This window comes from Erpetoichthys calabaricus, chromosome 10 (genome assembly GCF_900747795.2).
Source record: "Erpetoichthys calabaricus chromosome 10, fErpCal1.3, whole genome shotgun sequence".
In the NCBI taxonomy this organism is placed as follows: Eukaryota; Metazoa; Chordata; class Cladistia; order Polypteriformes; family Polypteridae; genus Erpetoichthys; species Erpetoichthys calabaricus.
Window position 1 is genome coordinate 158,565,739 of NC_041403.2, and position 21,345 is coordinate 158,587,083.

The 21,345-nt window shown below is 43.5% G+C and overlaps 1 protein-coding gene across 1 annotated transcript; it reads left to right on the plus strand.

The window, feature by feature from the left end:
* Positions 1–28: 28 nt before the first annotated feature.
* Positions 29–19,577, plus strand: LOC114659637 (N-acyl-aromatic-L-amino acid amidohydrolase (carboxylate-forming) B-like). The gene is made up of 7 exons (XM_028812222.2): positions 29–174; positions 3,703–3,988; positions 6,832–7,027; positions 7,119–7,212; positions 7,428–7,535; positions 10,413–10,525; positions 19,006–19,577. Exons 2-7 carry the CDS (start codon positions 3,729–3,731, stop codon positions 19,225–19,227), a joined length of 993 nt encoding a protein of 330 aa, XP_028668055.1. The 5' UTR covers positions 29–174; positions 3,703–3,728; the 3' UTR covers positions 19,228–19,577.
* The last annotated feature ends 1,768 nt before the right edge of the window (positions 19,578–21,345 follow it).

A 21,345-nucleotide genomic window follows, 5' to 3' on the forward strand; every position in this document is an offset into this window, starting at 1 on the left:
AAGTATTACCTGGTTGGGGGGGATTGGGGGGGGGGGCTGTGGCTCAGTCCGAGGGAGAGGCTTCGTAGCGCGACACGCCCAGATAAAACTTTACACCCGGACTTTGTGTTGTTACTGAGGCGATAAAGTGCTTTCACGGTTCGCAGGCTTCAATCCATCACTTTGGTCGTGCAGGTGAGTCATCATATAAAGCGGACAGTCTTGGTGAAGTGTTTAGTAAAACTTTTTCAAACATGGTAAAAAAAAAATGTCGTTTAACTGTTTACTTGCAGGTAAAGAGTGCCAAATTCGGGCAGTTCCAGAATTCTGGTTCTGCCAGTGAGCCTTTATTTAAATCAACCGCATAGTTTCTTGGTTTTGTTTCCAGTGCGGCTTGGGTCAGCCTCCAATAGCTACAAATGTCTTCTTTGTTATTGCAGCTGCTTATATCCGCTTAAGTTTTGCAATAAACCAAAAAGCTTATTGGAGTAGTGAGACAAGTCTTGACTTAAGGGTGTTCGTAAGAAGTGTAGCGATTTACTTCATGGGGTAGACGCACATAATTAACAAGAATAGTTGCACCAGATATTTGAAAAAGTAAAATGCATGCTTCAGTTTAAATTTGCAAAGCCTAAATAGTTTTGATTGTATTAGAAATTTGTAATTTTTCACCCTGTGATAGAGAGGTTGTAGATCAAAAAATCAAATTTAAAATCATATTCATAATCATTGACCTCTTAGAGGCCTAGGACCACCGATAAAAAAATGAAATTTAAAAAATAATGTATTCATGATCAGAAGCTTTGAAATGGCATAAAACAAACTTCCACATGCCTATATTATATCATTTCCTGTACAACATATGGTCTAAAAATGAGGGCTTTTCTGGTCTAAAGGGTCAAAGACAGAGGGGAACCCCATAAAGCTTAACATCTTGCCTGTGTCAGTGGTAGGTTATTTTGCACCCTAGGCCAAGCTTATTAGTGCGCCAAGTGACTGTTTGGTAGCTAACGCGTACGGCTGGGACACTCCCTAAGTGACTGACTAATTCACATTATGGTGGTGTCAGCCCTGCATCTTACATAATTTGACATCAAGACGAGTCGAACCGTATATCATACTTAAAGTTTTTTGTGTCTGGAGCCTAATGACTCACTGATAGAAAGAAAAAAAAAGTCTATTTGAAATTCTGCAGGTGAAACCATCCGCCAAGCTAACTTAAATTGTAAATCAACCATATGTTAAAACTACACAAACATTCAAATGATATGAAAAGTAAGGTGACTCTCACTGCTAAATCTTTATGCACAGAAATTCAACACCCCATCTGTAATGCTAGTTGATGTTGATCTGTGAACTCGACAGCTAATAGTAATGTCTTAATTTACGTACAAGAAGTGGTAATAGGATTTGGTGTTTTGCAGAAGTTGTTGTACATGTCTATGACTCTTCAATTAAAGAGTTACTCTTTTCCAAACAACGTGTCGCTGAGTTATTGGCACCTGCAATAAAAACAATACATGGTGTCAGGAGTGTGGGTTTGGAAAAGACAGTTTGAGTCCAGGAATTGAAAACAAAGGCCCTTAAAAAAGAACAAATAAAATAAAGAAGAAATGGAAGGTCTGCAGCCACCTCCAAAGCTTCAGTTGTCCGGTAATGTAGCTGAAAACTGGAGGAGACTCAAACAGTGCTTTGAACTCTACTTATCTGCAATTGACACAGATCGTAAAGCGGAAAAAATGAAAGCATCGTTATGTTTACATGTTTTCGGGGATGAAGCACTTGAAATTTATAATAATTTTGTCTTTGAAGATGGGGACGAATTAAAACTGAAACCATCCATCCATTTTCCAACCTGCTATATCCTAACACAGGGTCACGGGGGTCAGCTGGAGCCAATCCTAGCCAACACAGGGTGCAAGGCAGGAACCAAAAGCCCACCGCAGGACACACACACACACCAAGCACACACTAGGATCTCCAATGCACCTAACCTGCATGTCTTTGGACTGTGGGAGGAAACTCACGCAGGCACGGGGAGAACATGCAGACTCCACGTAGGGAGGACCCGGGAAGCGAACCCTGGTCTCCTTACTGTGAGACAGCAGTGCTACCCACTGCACCACCATGCCACCAAACTGAAACCAATTATGGACAAGTTTGAGGCATACTGTATACCTAAAAGAAATGTCCTGAAAGACTGATTAAGTCATGTTAAATTTGGAAAAAATATGAAAATTCTTGGGTGTCGGCTATTGTACATAGTTTGAAATAGTGAAATTTAAAATACTGAAAATATCTTGATACCATGTTTTAAGAAATGACAGTCTTTTCAGTTTATAAAGAAAGAAAGATGTAATGACAGTTGATGTTGATCTGGGAACTCGACAGCTAATAGTAATGTCTTAATTTACTGTACATACAGGAAGTGGGAATAGGATTTGTGTTTTGCAGAAGTTGTTCTACATGTCTACAACTGTTCAACTAAAGAGTTACTCTTTTCCAAACATCGTGTCACTGAGTTATTGGAACCCACTGTAAAAACATCACCCCATCTGAATGTGCACCACCCTCCACTACGTTTATATAAGTTCTGTCGTCAAGGTGCATTCTGGGAATTGTAGTGTTTGCACTGCATCTTGCATAACTTGACATGAAGACGAGTTGAACTATCAGTGAATCATTAGTCACCGGACACAAAAAAAACTTTATTTGAAATTCTAAACATACACAAAAAAACAGAAGTGATTTCAAAGCATTCAGAAGTAATTCTTACAAGTCAAGTCAAGTTGGGGAGCATGCACTGGTACAGCACGTTACCGCACCCACCACACAACGAAACAACTCGGGATCCCGGATGGCAGAGACGCGGTCCAGTGTCACTCTCTGGAAATGACCGTCTATCTGCCGCAGCCAGGTGTTACGTGGGTGACCCCTTGGCCTGGTCCAGCCACTCAGGTCCCCAACAATGAGGATCTTAGGAGCTGGATCACCCTCTGGGAAACGTGGCCACATGGCTGTAGTGCTGTAACTGACGCTCCCTCACAATGCAGGTCATGTGCCTCATTCGGGACTCCATGAGCAACACAAAGTCAAACCAACGGTACCCAAGGATTTTCTGAAGAGACCCAGTACTGAAGGAGTCCAGTCTTCATCTCAGGTCACTGGATAGCGTCCATGTCTCGCAACTATATAGCAAGACAGGAAGCACCAGGACTCTAAAGACTTAGACCTTCGTTCTTTTGCATAGATATCGGGAGCACCACACACCCCTTTCCAGTGACCTCATGACCCCCAATGTCTCCCAATCCATTTACTGACTTCATAGGAAGAGTCACCAGAGACATGAATGTCGCTGCCGAGGTAAGTAAACCTCTCGATGAGGTCGACACTCTCTCCACAGACAGACACACTGCTGATGGCCGTGCCCAAGAGGTCATTAAAGGCCTGGCTCTTTGGTTTCTATCGGGACACTCGCCAGCCCAGACACTGAGACTCCTCACTCAGTCTCTCGAGCGCCCCGATCAGAGCCTCCATTGACTCCGCGAAGATCACAGCATCGTCAGCAAAGTCAAGATCAGTGAGTTTTTCTTCACTAACAGATTCCTACAAACACAAATAAAACGACAATAGGAACCAATTCGTAACAATGCTGTTCTGGGTGGAACCATAAAGTATGCTTATTTTACGTCTTGCTTTCGTTTTATTTTTTTTAATTTTCAGAAAAAAGCACTGGAAAAAGGTACGAGATGAACCAAGAAGGCAATGCTTTTAATCCTCCACATCAGTCCTTGCCACCATTTTCCAGAGTCATAGTTAGCGGAGGCACTCATGGCAATGAGCTGGCAGGGCTCTACCTGGCAAAGCAGTGGCTCCAGGGTAAAGCTAGAGGACTGGAAAGACAAACCTTCAGTGCCAAGGCTGTGCTTTCAAACCCGCGAGCCTCCGAAGTGTGCCGGCGGTATGTGGACGTCGACCTCAACCGGTGCTTCACAACAGAATGTCTAAAGTAAGTTTGTGTAGTTGAAAAATTTCTGGAATTTGCTTTTGTTTTTTCTTTTTCGATTGATTATATGGACACAGGTGATATGTCAGAATTATATAGATATTGTTCGGCTTTAAACTTTTAAGTCTGCGACTTGTAGATCGTCTAAGTCGTGTTGCCATCAGGGAAAAGAAATGTTTCTTCCCAATGAAGAGGTGTATCCGGAAGAATTAAAAGATTTGTTATTTGGTGAAAGTGAATTCCAAATACGTGAGCGGCAGAGACGTGACCGGGGGGGTTGTTGAGCAAAGCGAGCAGGGGGCAAAGCCCCCTAGTTTAACTGGAGAACAACAACTCCAAAGTGCGTGCTTGCACAAGTATTTAATAATAATACATTTTATTTATATAGCGCCTTTCCCATGCTCAAGGTACTTCACAGAGTTTAAGAAAGAACGGAACGGTATACAGTATATAGCACTGTACAAACCAGATAAATAAATAAAGATTACGACAGTAAATTCGGAGCAAAAAGCCTAACAGACAACATAATTGATGGTCTCGCACACACACACAGGTTACATGAGCATCTTGACACAGAGGGGTAATAAAGTCAAGTAGAGCTAAAAGCCTTCGTGAACAGATGAGTGTTGAGTTGTTTTTTAAAAGAATTCATGGAGTCAGCTGACCTGATTAATTTCGGTAGATCATTCCAGAGTCTATACAGCTGAAGGCCCTGCTGTCACCCATGGAGTGTAGATTAGTGTGGGGCACAACAAGATTTCCAGAATCAGAGGACCTTAGTGGGCGGACAGGCACATAGTGATGGAGGAGGTCACTGATGTAGTTTGGCGCGAGGTTATTTAAGGCTTTGTAGGTTGTTAGTAGGATTTTATATTTGATTCTGTAAGACACAGGGAGCCAGTGAAGACGGAGCAGGATGGGTGTGATGTGCTCGCTGCTGCTAATTTAAACCTCTGTTCTTTGGAAGGTGCAGGTTTACACAAATGACAAATGAATCCCAAATGACACAAAGGTGATGGTCATAATTAAACATAATGAGGTTCTACTTGTGAGTCTTTTATATCTCTCTGGTTATAAAAATCCCACTTTGTAAGGGCCATAGTCTTTGTTGGACAATCGCTGCAAAAATGAAGATGAAGACACATTCTGCTGACATGAGAAACAAAGTCATTGAAATGTACAAGGCAGGAAAAGGCTACACACAAATATCAAAGAGGTTGAATGACCCATTAAGCAATGCTGGATCTATCATCAGAAAGTGGAAGGTTCATCACAGCACCCCAACTCTTTCTTACTAGAACAGGCCATCCCACCAAACTAAACATCACAGCGAGACATCAACTGGTGAGGGAGGTGACTAAAAATCCAACTGTCCCATTGAGAAATCTGCCATGCTCTTAGGGTGAAACTGGAGTGAAGGTGCAGGGGCCCACAATTTCAAGAGCTCTCCATAAACCAGTCCTGTAACGGGTGGGCAGCAAGGAAGAAGCCATTCCTTAAAAGCATGTATGGCATTTGCTACAAAGCATGAGAAAAAACCCAGTTAAGATGTGGGAGAAGGTTTTATAGTCAGATGAGACCAAAAGAGATGAGGCCAGACTTCCAAGAGGTGTGCAGCATAAAACTAACACTGCCCATATATCAAGAAACACCAAATCTACAGAGAAATATGGTGGTGGCAGCATCAGGCTATGGGGATGCTGTTCATGTGCCAGGACTGGGAATCTGGCCAGAGCTGAAGGGACAATGGATGGACACAAATACCACAAAGTATTGCAGGAGAACTTGTTCCAGTCTTGCTCAGAACCTACGGCTCGGGAGAAGATTCATCTTTTAACATGACAAGGACCCCCAAGTGACACTGGAACGCCTCAAAACAGAAAGGTGAATGTCTTAGAATGGCTGAGTCAAAGCCCTGATCTTAACCCTACTGAGAACCTGTGGCACAATTTGTAAACTGCTGTCCAGATGTGCAAGCCCACCAACCGAGAGGGTTTCTATAAAGAATGGGGATGAATCACTCATGAACGATGTGTGAAACTGGGACATTCCTGCATACCCAAAAGAATGAAGGATGTTATTGCAGCAGAATGGTTCTTGACAAAGTATTCATGTGTAGGGGAAAACACAAACTTTGGAGCTTTTACTTCTTCAGCAGAATGCGTCTTCGTCTTCATTTTTGCAGCGATTCTCCAACAAAGACGATGGCCCTTCCAAAGGTTGCTTTTAATATCCAGAGAGATATAAAGGACTCGCAAGTAGGACCTCGTTATGTTTAATTAAGACCGTCACCTCTGTGTCATTTGTGGTTCATTTATGTAAACCTGCAGCTTCCAAACCACAGAAGTTTAAATACTTGTGCAAACGCTCACTTTGGGGTTTTTCTTCTTCTTCTTCTTCTTCTTCTAAATATCTACAGAAAATGGTTTATTTGGACTGTGAAATGTATCGTTACAGCATAAGAGTTCACATTCAAAATACTCAATGGAGAAAGATGTGGGCAAATCTTTTGTCATGCAGAAAATGACGATGACTTTCAAGGGGATTGAATACTTTTGCACGCCACTGTAATTTATAATGTAAACCATCTGCAGTTGAAAACCAGGACATCACCTTAACAGAAAGCAAACTCCATTGAGATTGTGTCTTCTGTCGTCTTCATCTTCCACCTGTGATTTAAATGAAATGGTGCTGCGTGTTTTCAACACACACAACACAAGCATCTTTATCATAATCTCTGACCTCTGCCTGTCTGTGTGTTTGTTATGGCCGGTTGAAAGTAGCAAACCTATTCAAGCTTTGATCGAACCTAAGTGCCACTATCTCTTTCTGTTTTTAACACTTAGCTCCCCCGATGCAGATGATATGCCATACGAGATCCACCGAGCCAAAGAGCTCAATGTTTTGTTGGGGCCGAAAGGCAGTGAACAAGCTGTAGACTTCATCTGCGACCTTCACAACACGACGTCCAATATGGGTGTCAGCATCCTTGTCTACCAAGACTGCCATTGCTTCAGTCTTCACATGTTTAAATACATCCAGGTAAAAAATAAATAAATAAATGCTGCTCTTGTCAGTCTAAAGTCAGGACGTTGAAGGATCAGGCATTCTCTTTGTATTTTTTTGTCTTTAGAGCCACGTGAAAAGTGCTCCTGTGTATTGTGCGATATTCAACACGCCAAAGGATCGAGCGTACTCACTAGATGCTGTCGCAAAGTATGGAATCGGTCAGTACCATCTTGTTTTATTTTAGACTTGTTGTTGTATAATGATGATTATTGTTTAATGATACTGGCTGATTGGCATTGCCATGTTATACAAAGATGCACCGGTCATCTTTTCCAAATTTGTCTCCCTACACCTGAACCATTACTTTCCCTAATATAATCATTGTGTCTTTATGCAAGTTTTCCTTAACAAAATGAGTCTGCCTGCTCAACAGCGCTAGAGGTTGGACCGCAGCCCCAAGGTGTGCTTCGAGCTGACATTCTGTCTCATATGGCAGAAGCACTTAAATTGGTATTGGACTTCATTGATCTCTATAACCAAGGTGAGGAACTCTCGTACGTATGATGTAGTTCGCCGAGCACAGCTTCTGGCACTTTCTCCTCACTGGAACTTGCGAGGAACTTCTCTCCACTGCTTCCTTAATGTTATTCCTTCTATATGCTGATTTAAACTTAAGCTACACATTCCGTTCCTCTCTTTTCTGTGGAATATCACTAATAATAATCTCAACAAGTTCTTCCTGGTGTAAGAGACAGCCGGCAGCCCAGCTCGGCTGGGATGCCCAAGTAGTGGAAGGAATGGAGGAAGGCAGCCTCTTTAGTGCACTGCTACCCCCAGAACTCCCCTGGATTACAGCGGTCCCCCACCGTGGGACTTGGAGTTCTTTATCTTAGCCCTGTTGGGTACTGTGGGTTCCACCAGAGGGTACTGTAAATATGGAGGAGCCATGTGGTATGGGGTTTCTGCCTAACCTGGAACAGAAGCACTTCTGGGTTGGGCAGAAACCCCATACCACATGGCTCCTCCATTTTTACAGTAGCCCCTGGCGGCACCCACAGTACCCAACAGGACTGAGATAACGTTCAACATTATACAAAGTTGGGGTGGTGCAGTGGTAGCGCTGCTGCCTCGCAGTTAGGAGACCCGGGTTCGCTTCCCGGGTCCTCCCTGCGTGGAGTTTGCATGTTCTCCCCGTGTCTGCGTGAGTTTCCTCCGGGCGCTCCGGTTTCCTCCCACAGTCCAAAGACGTGCAGGTTAAGTGGATTGGCGATTCTAAATTGGCCCTAGTGTGTGCTTGGTGTGTGGGTGTGTTTGTGTGTGTCCTGCGGTGGGTTGGTGTGTCCTGGTTCCTGCCTTGTGCCCTGTGTTGGCTGGGATTGGCTCCAGCAGACCCCCGTGACCCTGTGTTCGGATTCAGCGGGTTGGAAAATGGATGGATGGATGGATTATACAAAGTTACTGTCTTTTATACCTGCATTGTTATCACTCTTTAATTTAATATTGTTTTTTATCAGTATGCTGCTGCTGGAGTATGTGTATATCCCCTTGGGGATTAATAAAGTATCTCTATCTATCTATCTATCTATCTATCTATCTATCTATCTATCTATCTATCGATCGATAGATCGATTGATCGATCGTGCCTTTCAGATCCCTGTGGGAATCCAGGACACCGCTGCAATCAGGGGGCTCCCAGCCGTCTCTTACACTGGTCACCAGCTCCTCTCGAACTTCTTTCTTCATTGTCTCTGATTTGGGTATTGGTCAGCACTGACTTCTCATGATTGTGTCACAGCATGAACACAATTATATGGAACCTCAGTAAATTGATTCATACCTCTAAGGGTACTATCAGTATAGCGGTCTCTGCTCAAGTACAGAGCCCTCCATTGTGTTTGGGACAAAGACACCTTTTTTCCTTTATTAACCCCTCTGCTCCACAGTTTAAAATTACAAATCAAGCCATTCAGACATTGTGATTAAAGTGTGCATTGCAGGCTTTCATTTAAGGAGATCTGCTGACATTTTAGTGACACAACACTTTTTATACACGTCCCCCCGATTTCAGGGCACTATAATGTTTGTGACACAGCAATGGCGGGTCTATTAAAGCTGTTGTCATATTTAGGACTTTGTCTTGTATCCTTTACATGCAATGACTGCTTGAAGTATGCCATTCACAGATATCGCCAGGTGCTGAGGGTCTCCTCTGGTGGTGAAGTTTCTAATACAGCCATCTTCAGTTACTGCTTGTTTCGGGGGGCTTCTCCCCTTACGTTTTCTCTTCAGCATATGGAAGGCCTGATCAATTGAACTGAAAGCAGGTGACTGGCTTGCCCATTCCAGAATTTTCCATTTTTTAGCTTTCGTAAACTCCTGTATGGCCTCAGTAGTGTGTTTGGCTCATCATCTTGTCATAGGAGGAAATGCTGTTCTGTGAGTTTGGAGGTCTTTACTGGAACTTGAGCAGATCAAATGTTTCTATACACCTCAGAATTCATTGTGCCGTCAGCAATTCTGTCATCAATGAAGAGAAGTGTGCCAGGACCTGTGGCAGCCATAAATGCCCAAGTCATAACACCCCCAGCACCGCTATGTTTAACAGATGAGGTGGTCTGCTTTGGATCTCGGGCAGTTCCTTGTCATCTCCACACTTTGCTCTCATCATCACTCTGATGAGGTTCATCTTTGTCTCGTCTGTCCACAAGACTTTTACCCAGAATTCTGCAGGCACTTTGAAGTCCTTTTTCACAAACTGTAATCTGGCCATCCTATTTTTGTGGTGTTCATCATGCAGTGTGTCCTCTGTGTTTCTATTCATAGAGTCTTCTGCTGATAGTCGTCTCTGACACACACATCAGCCCCCTGAAGACTGTTTCTGATCTGTCGGACAGGCATTGGGGGCTTTTTCTTTACCACAGTGAGGATTCTTCTGTCCTCAGCAGTGGAGGTCTTCCTTGGTCTACCAGTCCCTTTGTGATTACTGAGCCCAACAGTGTGTTCCTTCTTCTTCATGATATTCCAGACAGTTGAATTGGTCATCCTAAGGTTTTAGCGATGTCTCTAATGGTTTAATTCTTGTTATTCTGCCTCATAATGGAAACTACAGACCCCAAAGGGTAGAAGCAAGCTGAGGTATCTTATGAAGCCATGAAACCCACCTTAGGAATCATAAACATATGTGACAACAGTTGGCCTGAACATTATGGTGGCCTAAAATGTTGTGTGACCGAAATGTATGGAAATCCCCTTAAATCTAAGTCTGCAATGAGCACTTTAATCACAATGTCTGAATTGTTTGATTTGTAATTTTAAACTGTGGAGAAGAGGGGGAAATTAAGGAAAAGTGGGTCTTTGTCCCAGCATTATGGAGGGCACTGTAAGTTTGACTCTACTCAAGCTGTCTTACTCTTGGCAGGTACGGAGTTCCCTTCATGCGAGGTTGAGGCTTATGTAAAGGATAAGGATTTCGATTTCCCGAGGGACCCAGTTACAGGAGAACTCACAGCTACCATTCACCCCGAAAGACAGGTGAGAGTGATACCCTTTTTAAAAACGCAAAACCTACTAAGAATGTCATGTAGGCATGCAGAGAGCAAGATGGCACAATGGTTGGCATTGCATCCTCACTATATAAGGCTCTTGAGCCCTCCGTTGTGGAATTGACATCTTACCTTGTGTTTTTTTTTTTCTTTGCACTCTGATTTCCAGTACATTTCAAACTTTTGTACTTTAAGTTATTTTTTAACTATGAATTGGCCGGGTATGACTGGATGACTGCTGTTTATTTTGATAGTCCGGTTTCCTATAAATGATTATTTCCCTGACTTGCACCCACTCTGGCGCTCCATGACCTTGTGAGAATGTGGGTGTAGAAAGTGGTAGGTCACAAGCAATACGATCCCCATCTGAAACCCATAAAAATGACTTTTTTTTTTTAAATACAGAAAATAAATGGTATTGCTCATTATAATAGATGATGGTTACTTGTCTGTTTGGCACAATAACACTTAAGTATTGTATATTCAAACTTTTCTGCAGTATACTGTTTATTGGATATCTGCATTATTGAATCTCAGTTGTGGACACTAGGGGGCGCTCCAGCTCCCCAAACACCCAACACAAACAGGCACGGACACAAGTTAAAAGGCAATAAGAGTCTTTTATTGTGGGAAACTCTTTGAATGAAGTGTTTCCCACCACAGCCACAAGGACAATAAGCACAGCAGCACACAATAACTCCTTTCTCCCTTCTCTCTTTCTCTCTGTCCCTCTTCCACTGCCTCCTCCACTCCGCATTGTCCACCTTCCTCCTGACTCTGGCTCCTTGATGTCTCTTTTGTTCTAATGCTTCCTGTGACATGACGCTGCAGCTCTGAAGTACTGCCGGGTGAGGTTGGAGCCCTACAAAATAGAGACTCCCAAATCCTGCAGCTCCCCCTGGTGGCTCCCGGTGGACCCAGCAATGCTGTCCCCCAGGACTACAATATCCAGCATGCCTTGTGGGCACCCATGTGGGGATCTGAGCCCGGGCATGCTGCCATCTAGCGTCCTGGGGGAGACAAAGCCCGGTACAAGCTATTTCCCCCTGTCCTTCCATCCTGAGGGCATTCCAGTTGGGTAAGGACGCCAACCATCCCTCACACAGTAAAAAGATACAAGGACCACCAACAAGTGCATCACTTGACAATGTTTTTATCCTTTTGTTTTATTAAAGTGCACATTTTTGAAGTCTAATAAGCTTATACACTTTGATTTTCATTGAATGGTATAATAGAAGGGTTGAGCTTGGCAAGGCTGAAAGGAAGTCCGAGCCCCAAGTTTGTGGTGTGAGGACATGAAATGCAGAGGGACAGACCTCTGAGCAATCTGTCACCAATATCCTTAATAAAAACAATTGAGACACAAGTTTCATGTCTTGCAGCACCAATCTCTAAACATGCTTCGGTAATGACGTTGACTGTTAAAATTCAGTACTTCATCAAGAGGAGACACGTTGGTCAACAGTAGGAAATGCTTCATTCAGCTCTGGGTTCAATCCCCTTTGAATAAGCGTGAAGAATAACTGTTAAATAGGAGAGTATGTGAAGAGACCCCAAAGCCACGTAGGCCCAGAATTGTCTTCTCCTGCTGATTCAATAAAACAGCAGGACAACTTTCTGTAGTTTCCCCTTCAAGGAGGCATGACTGGCGTCCAACTTGTAGAGTCCAAGTTGTCATCCCTGGAGTATCATTGGCACTTCCAATGTCCGTAATAAAAACAATTGAGACGTGTGTACAGCAGGGGGCGCTAGCTCCCTTGTTGGAATGAGTTCTTTTGTAATTGCGGCGTGTTACATAACCCAGATCTATATAGATATGATATTAAAAGGCGATACCCTTCCGTTAGTGATATGGCGGTAAGAAATCACATAGGAGTAATAACTTAGCTTTCTTTAATGTCGGTTTACGTGTCATAAGAGACAAAGGAAGCCATGACAAGAACCCGGTTCGGGAATGGGGGCCCGATGTGTAGTGTCTGCCATTTTCGTCGCTGAATTTCAAGGATTTTCAGGATCGGATGATGTTATCTTCCATCCGTCCGTCGGCTTCAAAGGTGTGCTGGGCAATGTTCCAAGGCTTTATACTCTTTCTTCATGTGCAGGCCCTCACTTCGGTGAACCATGCCATTCCAAACAAGGCAAAGAGAATACAATTTCATGCTGACTTTGACACACAGACATAGTATACAGCTGTTGTCAGTCTGACTGCACGTTTCCCCAGCTGTCTTTATCTGTCTTGTCTTATGCTTTTCCTAGAAGTTCTAAATGATGAGATGTCCACTGTGCATGTGAGTAGAAAGAAAAGCAGATTTATAAAATATTTTTGTACAGAGGACAGTGACATATTAAACTTATGTTACAAGACGTGCGTTTCAAGTCTCGCAACACCAATCTCCTAACATGTCCAGCAACGCTCTGCTTCGGTAATGGCACTGACTGTTAAAATTCAGCACCTTAATTGAGAGGAGACACGTTGGTCAACAGTAGGAAACACTTCAGCAGTGACACCTCACGGCTTGAGCAGGATCGGTAAGGAGAGCAGGAGTGATGCTGAAAGGAGAGAGCGAGACAGCCACGTCTTATGGTACCCTTAGAGTTGCCAAAGTCCTCTGGTTTACTTGAATGTGGTGACGCTCTCTTCAGCTTAGCTGGGTAACTTGGTGCTTTCTGAACCAAAAGGCCCAAAGTTAAAAATCCCACTACTGAAGGCTGAGGACGAGCAGCCGATTGAGGAGATGATGCCCTGAGCAAACTCCTCAGCAGAGATCCATTTGGGCGCCAGGACTCATATTGGCTTAGGGGAGAGGTGAGTATAGTGAGGGTTGGACAAAGGCAGGGAGAGCGCCTGCTGTGTCATAACAGGCACCCTCACTGTTAGAAGCCCCCAGTTAGCTACTGTACCCAAAAAGAAGTTCTCCGTTAGCTACACTTGCTTGGGTTTCAACGCACAAACCCAAGGCCATAAGTTTGTGATCTGCTGCTGCTTTTTCGAGGTGGATGGGCAGTTGAGGGGGCAGCAACACCCTGAGTGAACTCTTCTGTGTAGACAAATCGTAAAACTTACTGAGTGGGGTACTCCACCATCCCAAGGCCTCATGTTCATGTTCCGCTGCTGCGGTGTCAAGGAAAATGAGCAGTTCAGAGGGTAGCATGACCCTGAGTGAAGTCCACTGCAGAGACAAATTGTTAAGTTTTTATCGGAGAAAGATGGATGAGTTGTCAGAATGACACGGAAATGTGCACCGTGGAAGCCTATGTGGTCTTCTGCTGTGGTAGCCCATCTACCTCAAGGTTCGACGTGTTGTGCATTGTGTTATGCTTTTCTGATCATCACACTTATGTATAATTATGTACAATAATTTATATTCCTCAGTAAAAAAGAAAAGAGTTTTCAAAAAATGTTTGTTTCATTTTTCCCGTATAGTCCCCTGACAGCTCCATATTGGCAGCTGTTATGCTAATGTCGTATTTGTAAATATTCTCAAAATATGGGGAAGGCTTCTTCACTTGATTTTGCATTATTCAAAGTTAACAGACTAATGTAACTAAAGTAGGAGTCATTTCAATTCCAAAAGTACAGGTTCTCACATGGCCCCAGTTCTGTCATCCTTGCCAAGTCCTGTAGTCTAAAAACCGGACCTTGGCATATGAGAAGGTTGACGGTGCTTCTAAAGAGAGGGTTAGAAGAATAAGTCAAGTAGGCCAAACATTTACAGCTTTTATATGTGCAATATTCTCAAGATACAGAATAATTAAAAAGAGTCAAAGGTGAGGCGAATAACTCCTGCATCACCATTTGAAAAGGGTGTGGGTGTCTATTAGGAGGCAAAGGTGGGATGACGATATTACATAATACGAGTGTAAGAGAGACATTAGAGGGAAAGGTGTTAAGCGGGAGCGATTTAAAATGTTCATCTGTTTATTATTCATATGTCGGTGTAATGAACTGGCGTCCTGTGCGATGTGTCCTGCCTTGCTTCCATTGCCTCCAAGATGGCTCTAGTTCCCCAGAACCCTGCACTGGATTAGGTGGGCTCCAGGATGAGATGAAATAAGATTATTAAGGAATATTCCACCCAAAAATGAGCATTTCTGTATGGGTAGTGATGGCCGAGTAAAAGCATTTAATGTCATGTTGTAGTTAAGTATGAAGTTTGTTAGGGATTGCAGCTTTTACTAAACCAAAAGTGTGTGCGTGCATAATATATATATATATATATATATATATATATATATATATATATATATATATATATATATATATATATATATCTATATTGTGACACTTGAGGGCGCTGTCGCTCCTCAAACGCCGCAGACAAACATCCAGGACACCAAGTAAAAGCACCAGGAATATTTTAATTTCTTTTCTTCTTGGTATAATGTGCTTTTCAAGCACCTCCACCACCACAATAAACAAATCAATAATACAGTAACATTCCTCCTCTCCTCCCAGCAGCTCTGTCACACTCCCTCCCAATTCTGGCTCGCTTGCTGGGTCTCCCATAGTCCTTTATATAGTTCTTGACCCAGAAGTGCTCCTGTCCTCCTTTCCATATACACACATATATATATATACACACACACACACATATATACATATATATCTATACTAATAAAAGGCAAAGCCCTCACTGACTCACTCATCACTAATTCTCCAACTTCCCGTGTAGGTAGAAGGCTGAAATTTGGCAGGCTTATTCCTTTCCATGTGATTCATTAGCACTTGCAGGTCAGATGGAGAGTTACATTTTTCTTCAGCCCGGAAGTACGTCTGTTCTTCTGTTCCCGTGACTAGGGAGTACTTCTGGGCTATATGGGAAATAAAAATCCCTGCGTCTCCCTGCAGCATCACACGGTGGCACCCATGGCACCCAGCAGGGCTGTGCGGGAATCCGGGGCACCTCTAAGCTACAGGGAAGTCTCCATCTAGCGTCCTGGATGTGTCGGTGTGTCGGTGAGCTGCCAGCCATCCATCACAATATATATATATATATATATATATATATATATATATATATATATATATATATATATATATATATATATAAAGGAGAGTTGGGATCCGAGAGACTGTGTTTGTGTGTTTGTGGAGGGATGGAGAGTTAAGGTGGGTGTTGGAGTCATGTGATCATCTCCCCTCCCATTCACCTCATTTCATTCACTTCATTTCGCTCTGAGCTGAGCTCCGCAGCTGGCGCGGTCTTGCCGTTCTTTTCCCTTAGTGTTTAAAGTCTTTTCTCCTTTACTGATTTACTGTTTAGTAGACGCGGTACTTACTGAATAGTATTTTTCCTTTAGTGTTTCTACTTAGTGTTTCTTAGTGTTTAGTAGACGCGGTGTGCCGGTGTTCCCGGCGGTGTTGCAGTTTAGTGTTACTTTCTACTTCATTTTTGTACTTTAGTGTTTGATAATAAATAATAATAATTCATTACATTTATATAGCGCTTTTCTCAGTACTCAAAGCGCTAAAATAGTGAGTGAGCTGATAGCAGTGTAGAAGCAGCACAGCACAACAGAGCCGGTAGGACAGGCGGGTGTGGTAGCGTAGGTGAGCGGCGATAGCAAGCAGCAGAAAGCACAGCAGGAAGAGGAAGCAGGATTTAGACGTTCCAATACACAGCCATAAACAGTAACGCTTGGTAATTTCAGGTGTGATCTCTCCGGAGCCATAAACCATAACCCAGGTTAGTATGAACATCAGATCAGTTCCCGGTCATAGAGTACTGTAAGATGAAACGGGAGCAGATCAGCATAGCGAATATAATCACGGAGACAGATCATCCCGAGGTGCTAGATCGCCAGGTACAAAGAAATGTTCGTAGGTCTCGTCCCGTGATCCACAGACTCAGCTGTTCCCAGTAAAGTGGAGTCCATAAAATCTGTAAATATTAAGCCAAATCCATACAATTCGAGTCAGCTGTATCCACGAACTATACGTACAATAAACGAAATAAAACAAGCGTAAGAAAGTACAGAATTAAGGCAAATTTTGCGAAAAATGTTGTTAACAGGGAGGAGCGGCAACAACAAGCATGCGCCAGCATCCCCTCACCTGCTATAATAAAGCAGTTATAATAAAGAAGTTTAGTAGACTTTTACTTTATCTCATTTAGTGTTCTTCCCGGCGGTGTTGCCGTTTTTTAGTGTTAGTGTCTACTTAGTGTTTGTGTTTAGTGTTATGGAAGGAGTGATCTTACCACTGTCAGATTTTGCAATAAATGAGTTGGTAAATAATGATTATTTATCAACAGATCACATGAGCAAATTCAACGAAATTTTAGCTGTGCATACAATTTTCCAACCTCAAAAGGTTTTGCTAATGTGGACTCCTGACATACCTATAATGCCCATTCCACAAAATGCAAAACATATTCAAATATTACCTTCTGCAGCTACTGAACGAGTGACTCACTTGGTGTGCACCTATTATGATGGTGCTGTAATTCATGTCTATTACGCTGATAAAAAATTCAACCTCACCAAAGAGCAGCTTCGTTTCCTTCAAGCTTTGTTTCCTTACAAACCTCCCATAGATTATGAAGACGTGTAGCAACAATTAAATCATACAGATTCTGGTGTATTCTCAATTGCATTTGCTGTGTGTATTTCTTTAGGTATTGACCCAAGTGATCAAGTTTTTACTATTTCTTCAATGCGAAATCACTTACAAATAATTTTTGTTACTCGATTGCTTCCATTCCCTGTCGAAAGTAGCCGACGGGCGACACCAGTTACAAGTATTAAGTGCGTTCAAAGACCTGTACGAAGTACGGCCACTAACACAGTCACTCATAAAAGGGGAGATGACTCGGTGCAGGAAATGGGTATTGAAACTACCTTGGAAGACATGCAATCAACGAGGCGATTAAACGGATCTCAAGAGACGTCTTCTAGGTTGGAAAAAAAGCGCTTGGCTGCCAAAACCATATATCCATATTACTAACTGAGAATGCTAAACCGGATGGACGCAGGGACATCCGGCCATGGGCCGTGGCCACAAAAGACGTACTGCGCAGGGCGCCCCACAAACCCCCCCCCCCCCCCCCCCCCCCCCCCCAAGCAACGGAAACCGGCTGGATGGAATGCAACGTAAACGCACGAAGCCATTGCACACGAAACGGGACACACACAAAGAAGAGGATTGAGACCCACGACACCCAAAGCCCCCCTCCAGTAACTGAAATGAGAAATGAGGCCATGCGCCCCTAGAACACCAAAAACAAAGGAGTCACACGCAGGCACACATAGCACACGAAACGGTTCGCACACAAAAAGGACGATTCAGCCCCACGACACACAAACGTATGTATGTATATATATTTATATGTATATATATATATATAAATATATATATATATATATATAAATATAGCATTGGTAACTGGAAAGTTACTGCCAGAAGAGATCTTACTATTGGGCCGTTGAGGAAGGTCTATAATCAGAAAATTGCTCCAGAGGAGCTGTACAATGGCTAATCCTGTCCCCTGAACACCAGAGCACATGCAAAAACACAGTTTCCTCTCAGGGATTAATAAAGTAAATGAAGTCAAATAAAAAAAAAATTAAAATCCCCTGTAGTTGCTGGTAAGTAAAGCAGGATCAAGTACGGGTGAAACACGTGCTGAAGAGCAAATTTAAGGGGACAAGCCCACCGAAACGAGCAGGAGTTGAAGATGGCAGCATTAGAGTCTTCATCACCAGAGAAGATCCTCAGCACCTGGTGATGTCAATGAATCACAGACGTCAAGCGGTCATTACATGCGAGGGATACGCGACAAAGAACTAAATATGACAACGGCTTTAATAGCCCTGCCATTGCTGTGTCCCAAACATTAGGGTGCCCCAAAACGACAGACCACATGGAAAAAGTGGTGTGTGACCAAAATGTCTGCAAATCCATTCCAATGAAAGTTGGAAGTGTGCACTTTAATCACGATGTCTGAATTGTTTGATTTGTAATTATAAACTGTGGAGCAGAGGGGGATATCAAGGACAAATGTGTCTTTGTCCCATACATTATGGAGGGCTCTGTAAATCTTCTTCTTCTTCTGGCTGCTCCCATTAATTGTTGCCACAGCAGATCATCTTCTTCCATCTCTTTCTGTCCTCGTCATCTTGTTCTGTTACACTCATCATCTGCATGTCCTCTCTCCCCACATCCATAAACCTTCTCTTAGGCCTTCCTCTGTTCCTCTTACCTGGCAGCTCTATCCTTAGTACCCTTCTCCCAATATTCCAAGCATCTCTCCTCTACACATGTCCAAAAATGCTGGGCCAAAAGCCTCTCTCATACTGCCATTTAATTATAAGCGCTGTAGCAAGTCAAACACCCGAGTGAGATTCGAAAGGACCTGTTAGTTGCATGTCATGAAGGTGGCCCACCACATGAAGGCAGTAGCAAGGGGGCAAGAACAAAAATCAATGGGGGAAACGCAGTTCTGACCGTTTTCTACCATTTTTTTTTAGGACCAAGACTTTCAAGTCATGAACCCTGGGGACCCTTTGTTCCAAACCTTTGATGGTAAAACCGTGAATTACTCAGGGAGCCAACCCACCTACCCTTTCTTCATCAACGAAGCGGCCTATTATGAGAAGAAAGTGGCCTTCTCCTCGTCCAACAAAGTGTCAATTCGAATTCCGGCTCTTCGCCTCCAGGCATCCGCAGGAGGGGCCAACAGAATCTCTTAAGTCTGCTGCCTATGAACCCATCCTGGAAGCCATCTTTAATCATTGTGATCACTCCATCCTTTTTTTTTCCCAAAAATTGTAATGAATATATGGAATCGATTTACTATGAATGGAATTATGAAGCTCTTGTGATTCACAAACTTTCCAGTAGATGGTAGGCTGTACAGCCAAGTGGCTAAGCAGCTAAGTCCGAGTTCTCCACATGTTAGCCTGCGTCACTATTTGACCCCAGAGGGTCACTTCATCTACCAGTGTTCTGAATTTAAAAGTACCTGATTTTGTGTTAAAGGTCCTGTAATGTTCATCACCACAAAAGATATTTTAAAAATATAAAGATTGATTGATTTTAAGGTTATTTCAGTGTTTTTTTTTTTTCTGGAAAGATACATTTATGAATGACTGGCTACTCAGCTTGGGACTCGGAGTGGCAGTGGGACCTGGCAGCTCCTCTTTAAAACCGGAGACTAATGTGTGTGTTAAGTAGAACTTCTTGTTTAATTAGACGTCTTTTTTCTTGCAATTTCAGATTTCAGGATAAGGATTCTGAATAAGCTCACCATTTAGGTTGTGTTCATGCCTGATGGATGTTGTGGTGGACTGGATTCTAGCATATATGTTGATAAATATTTTGTACGTCTTTATTGGTAAGCTAGACAAAGCAAATGTTATGTCTGATGGTGTTTCAGGAGGCCTGTTTTACTTCGTTGATGAGAACAGCAGTGCTTTGCTGTTTGCCCTTCCAGCCAAGGCCTTTACGACTGACTCAGGATGTGACATTGGGGGGTTATGCATCAGACCAGCTTGGCAAGGGTTACTGGGCTTATGTGAGTCTATAAGCCATCACCTGCAGGAAGGCCACAAACTGACTGAACATGATGAGCTGAGGGGGATGAGTTGGACCTGAGCGCTTTCATTGTTTAATGAAACTAAATGAATTCAATTGGTTTTATGGCCACAAGAGGGCGCCACAGATCCTAAACCTCACACTCAATTATTACCCAACACTTGCTATTTAAATGCCAACCAGAATACTGAAAACTAACGGATTCTCTTCCTCCTTCCGCCTCCAGTTGAGTGTCGCCCGCTGCCTCCCGACTGTGGGCTTCTTTCAGATTGAACCCCGGGACTGCTTCTGGTACCCCAGGATTTGATCATCCGAAGCACTTCCAGTTCAGATGGAACCCGGGGGGTAGACCTCCCTTGGCAGTGGCACCCAAAGAACCCAACAGGGTTTTATTTCTGTACTCCAAGTCCCATGCCATCCTGTGGGTTAAGCCTAGAGGAGCACCGGTCCTGTCAGGGGGAATGAACTGCTCCCTGCATTTACATTCACCCTGTCCACTTCTTACTTTTCTCTCTCCGTCCCGGGATGATGAGTGTAAGGCGTGCCAGCTGGGTCGAGTCTCAACTGCCACTCTCCTTCCACTATGGCCTACGGTCTGGGCAAGAATTCATCCTCCATTCCAGCTGGGATGCCCGTCCTTTCTGTCAGGCACTTACAGTCTGAAGCATGCCTGTTAATGGTTGGTTTTGAATTGGAGGCCATTCTGTACTACAACATCCCATTGGTTTGTGTTTTGTGGTAAGAGTGGCATAAACTTGGTCACCTTGCCTTTACCACTCTGTCTCTCTCTCTCTCTCTCTCACCCTTACCATTTGGCCATGGAGAGAAGACCATTATGATGACAACTCTGTCTCAGCAGCCATGTTGCCCAGTTTCAATCCTCCATTCAAAGGCCATGTGGTAGCAAAGCCAGCTGGACTGAAGATAAGCTGAGAGCCCCCAATGGACGCAAGATGCACAGCTACATAGGCTGAAAGGGTCCTTTAAAAACAATCCCGAGCCATAGTGACTCCTTTTTAACAATTGATCTCCTCTGACACCAGTGCCCACCAGCAGGCCCAGTCAACCATAACGCGACTCAGATCCCCATTGCCAGTCCCTCGGCGTGCAGTGGGGCACCACACCAAGCCTTGCACCGTCTCCTGTCCATCACCACAGCATGGCCTTAAGATGGGCGCTCAGTCGTCCCTCTTCCCAGGTTGCTAAGCAGGAGCCACAACTGCACCTCAAGTGCCAGCCATGCACTTCTACTGGAGGTGTCTTCTTGACCGCCT

Coding starts and splice junctions, on each gene's coding strand:
- LOC114659637 (XM_028812222.2), top strand. CDS start 3,729: ATGAACCAAGAAGGCAATGCTTTTAATCCTCCACATCAGTCCTTGCCA. Junction 3,989..6,831: donor TTCACAACAGAATGTCTAAA/GTAAGTTTGTGT, acceptor TTTAACACTTAG/CTCCCCCGATGCAGATGATA. Junction 7,536..10,412: donor CATTGATCTCTATAACCAAG/GTGAGGAACTCT, acceptor TACTCTTGGCAG/GTACGGAGTTCCCTTCATGC.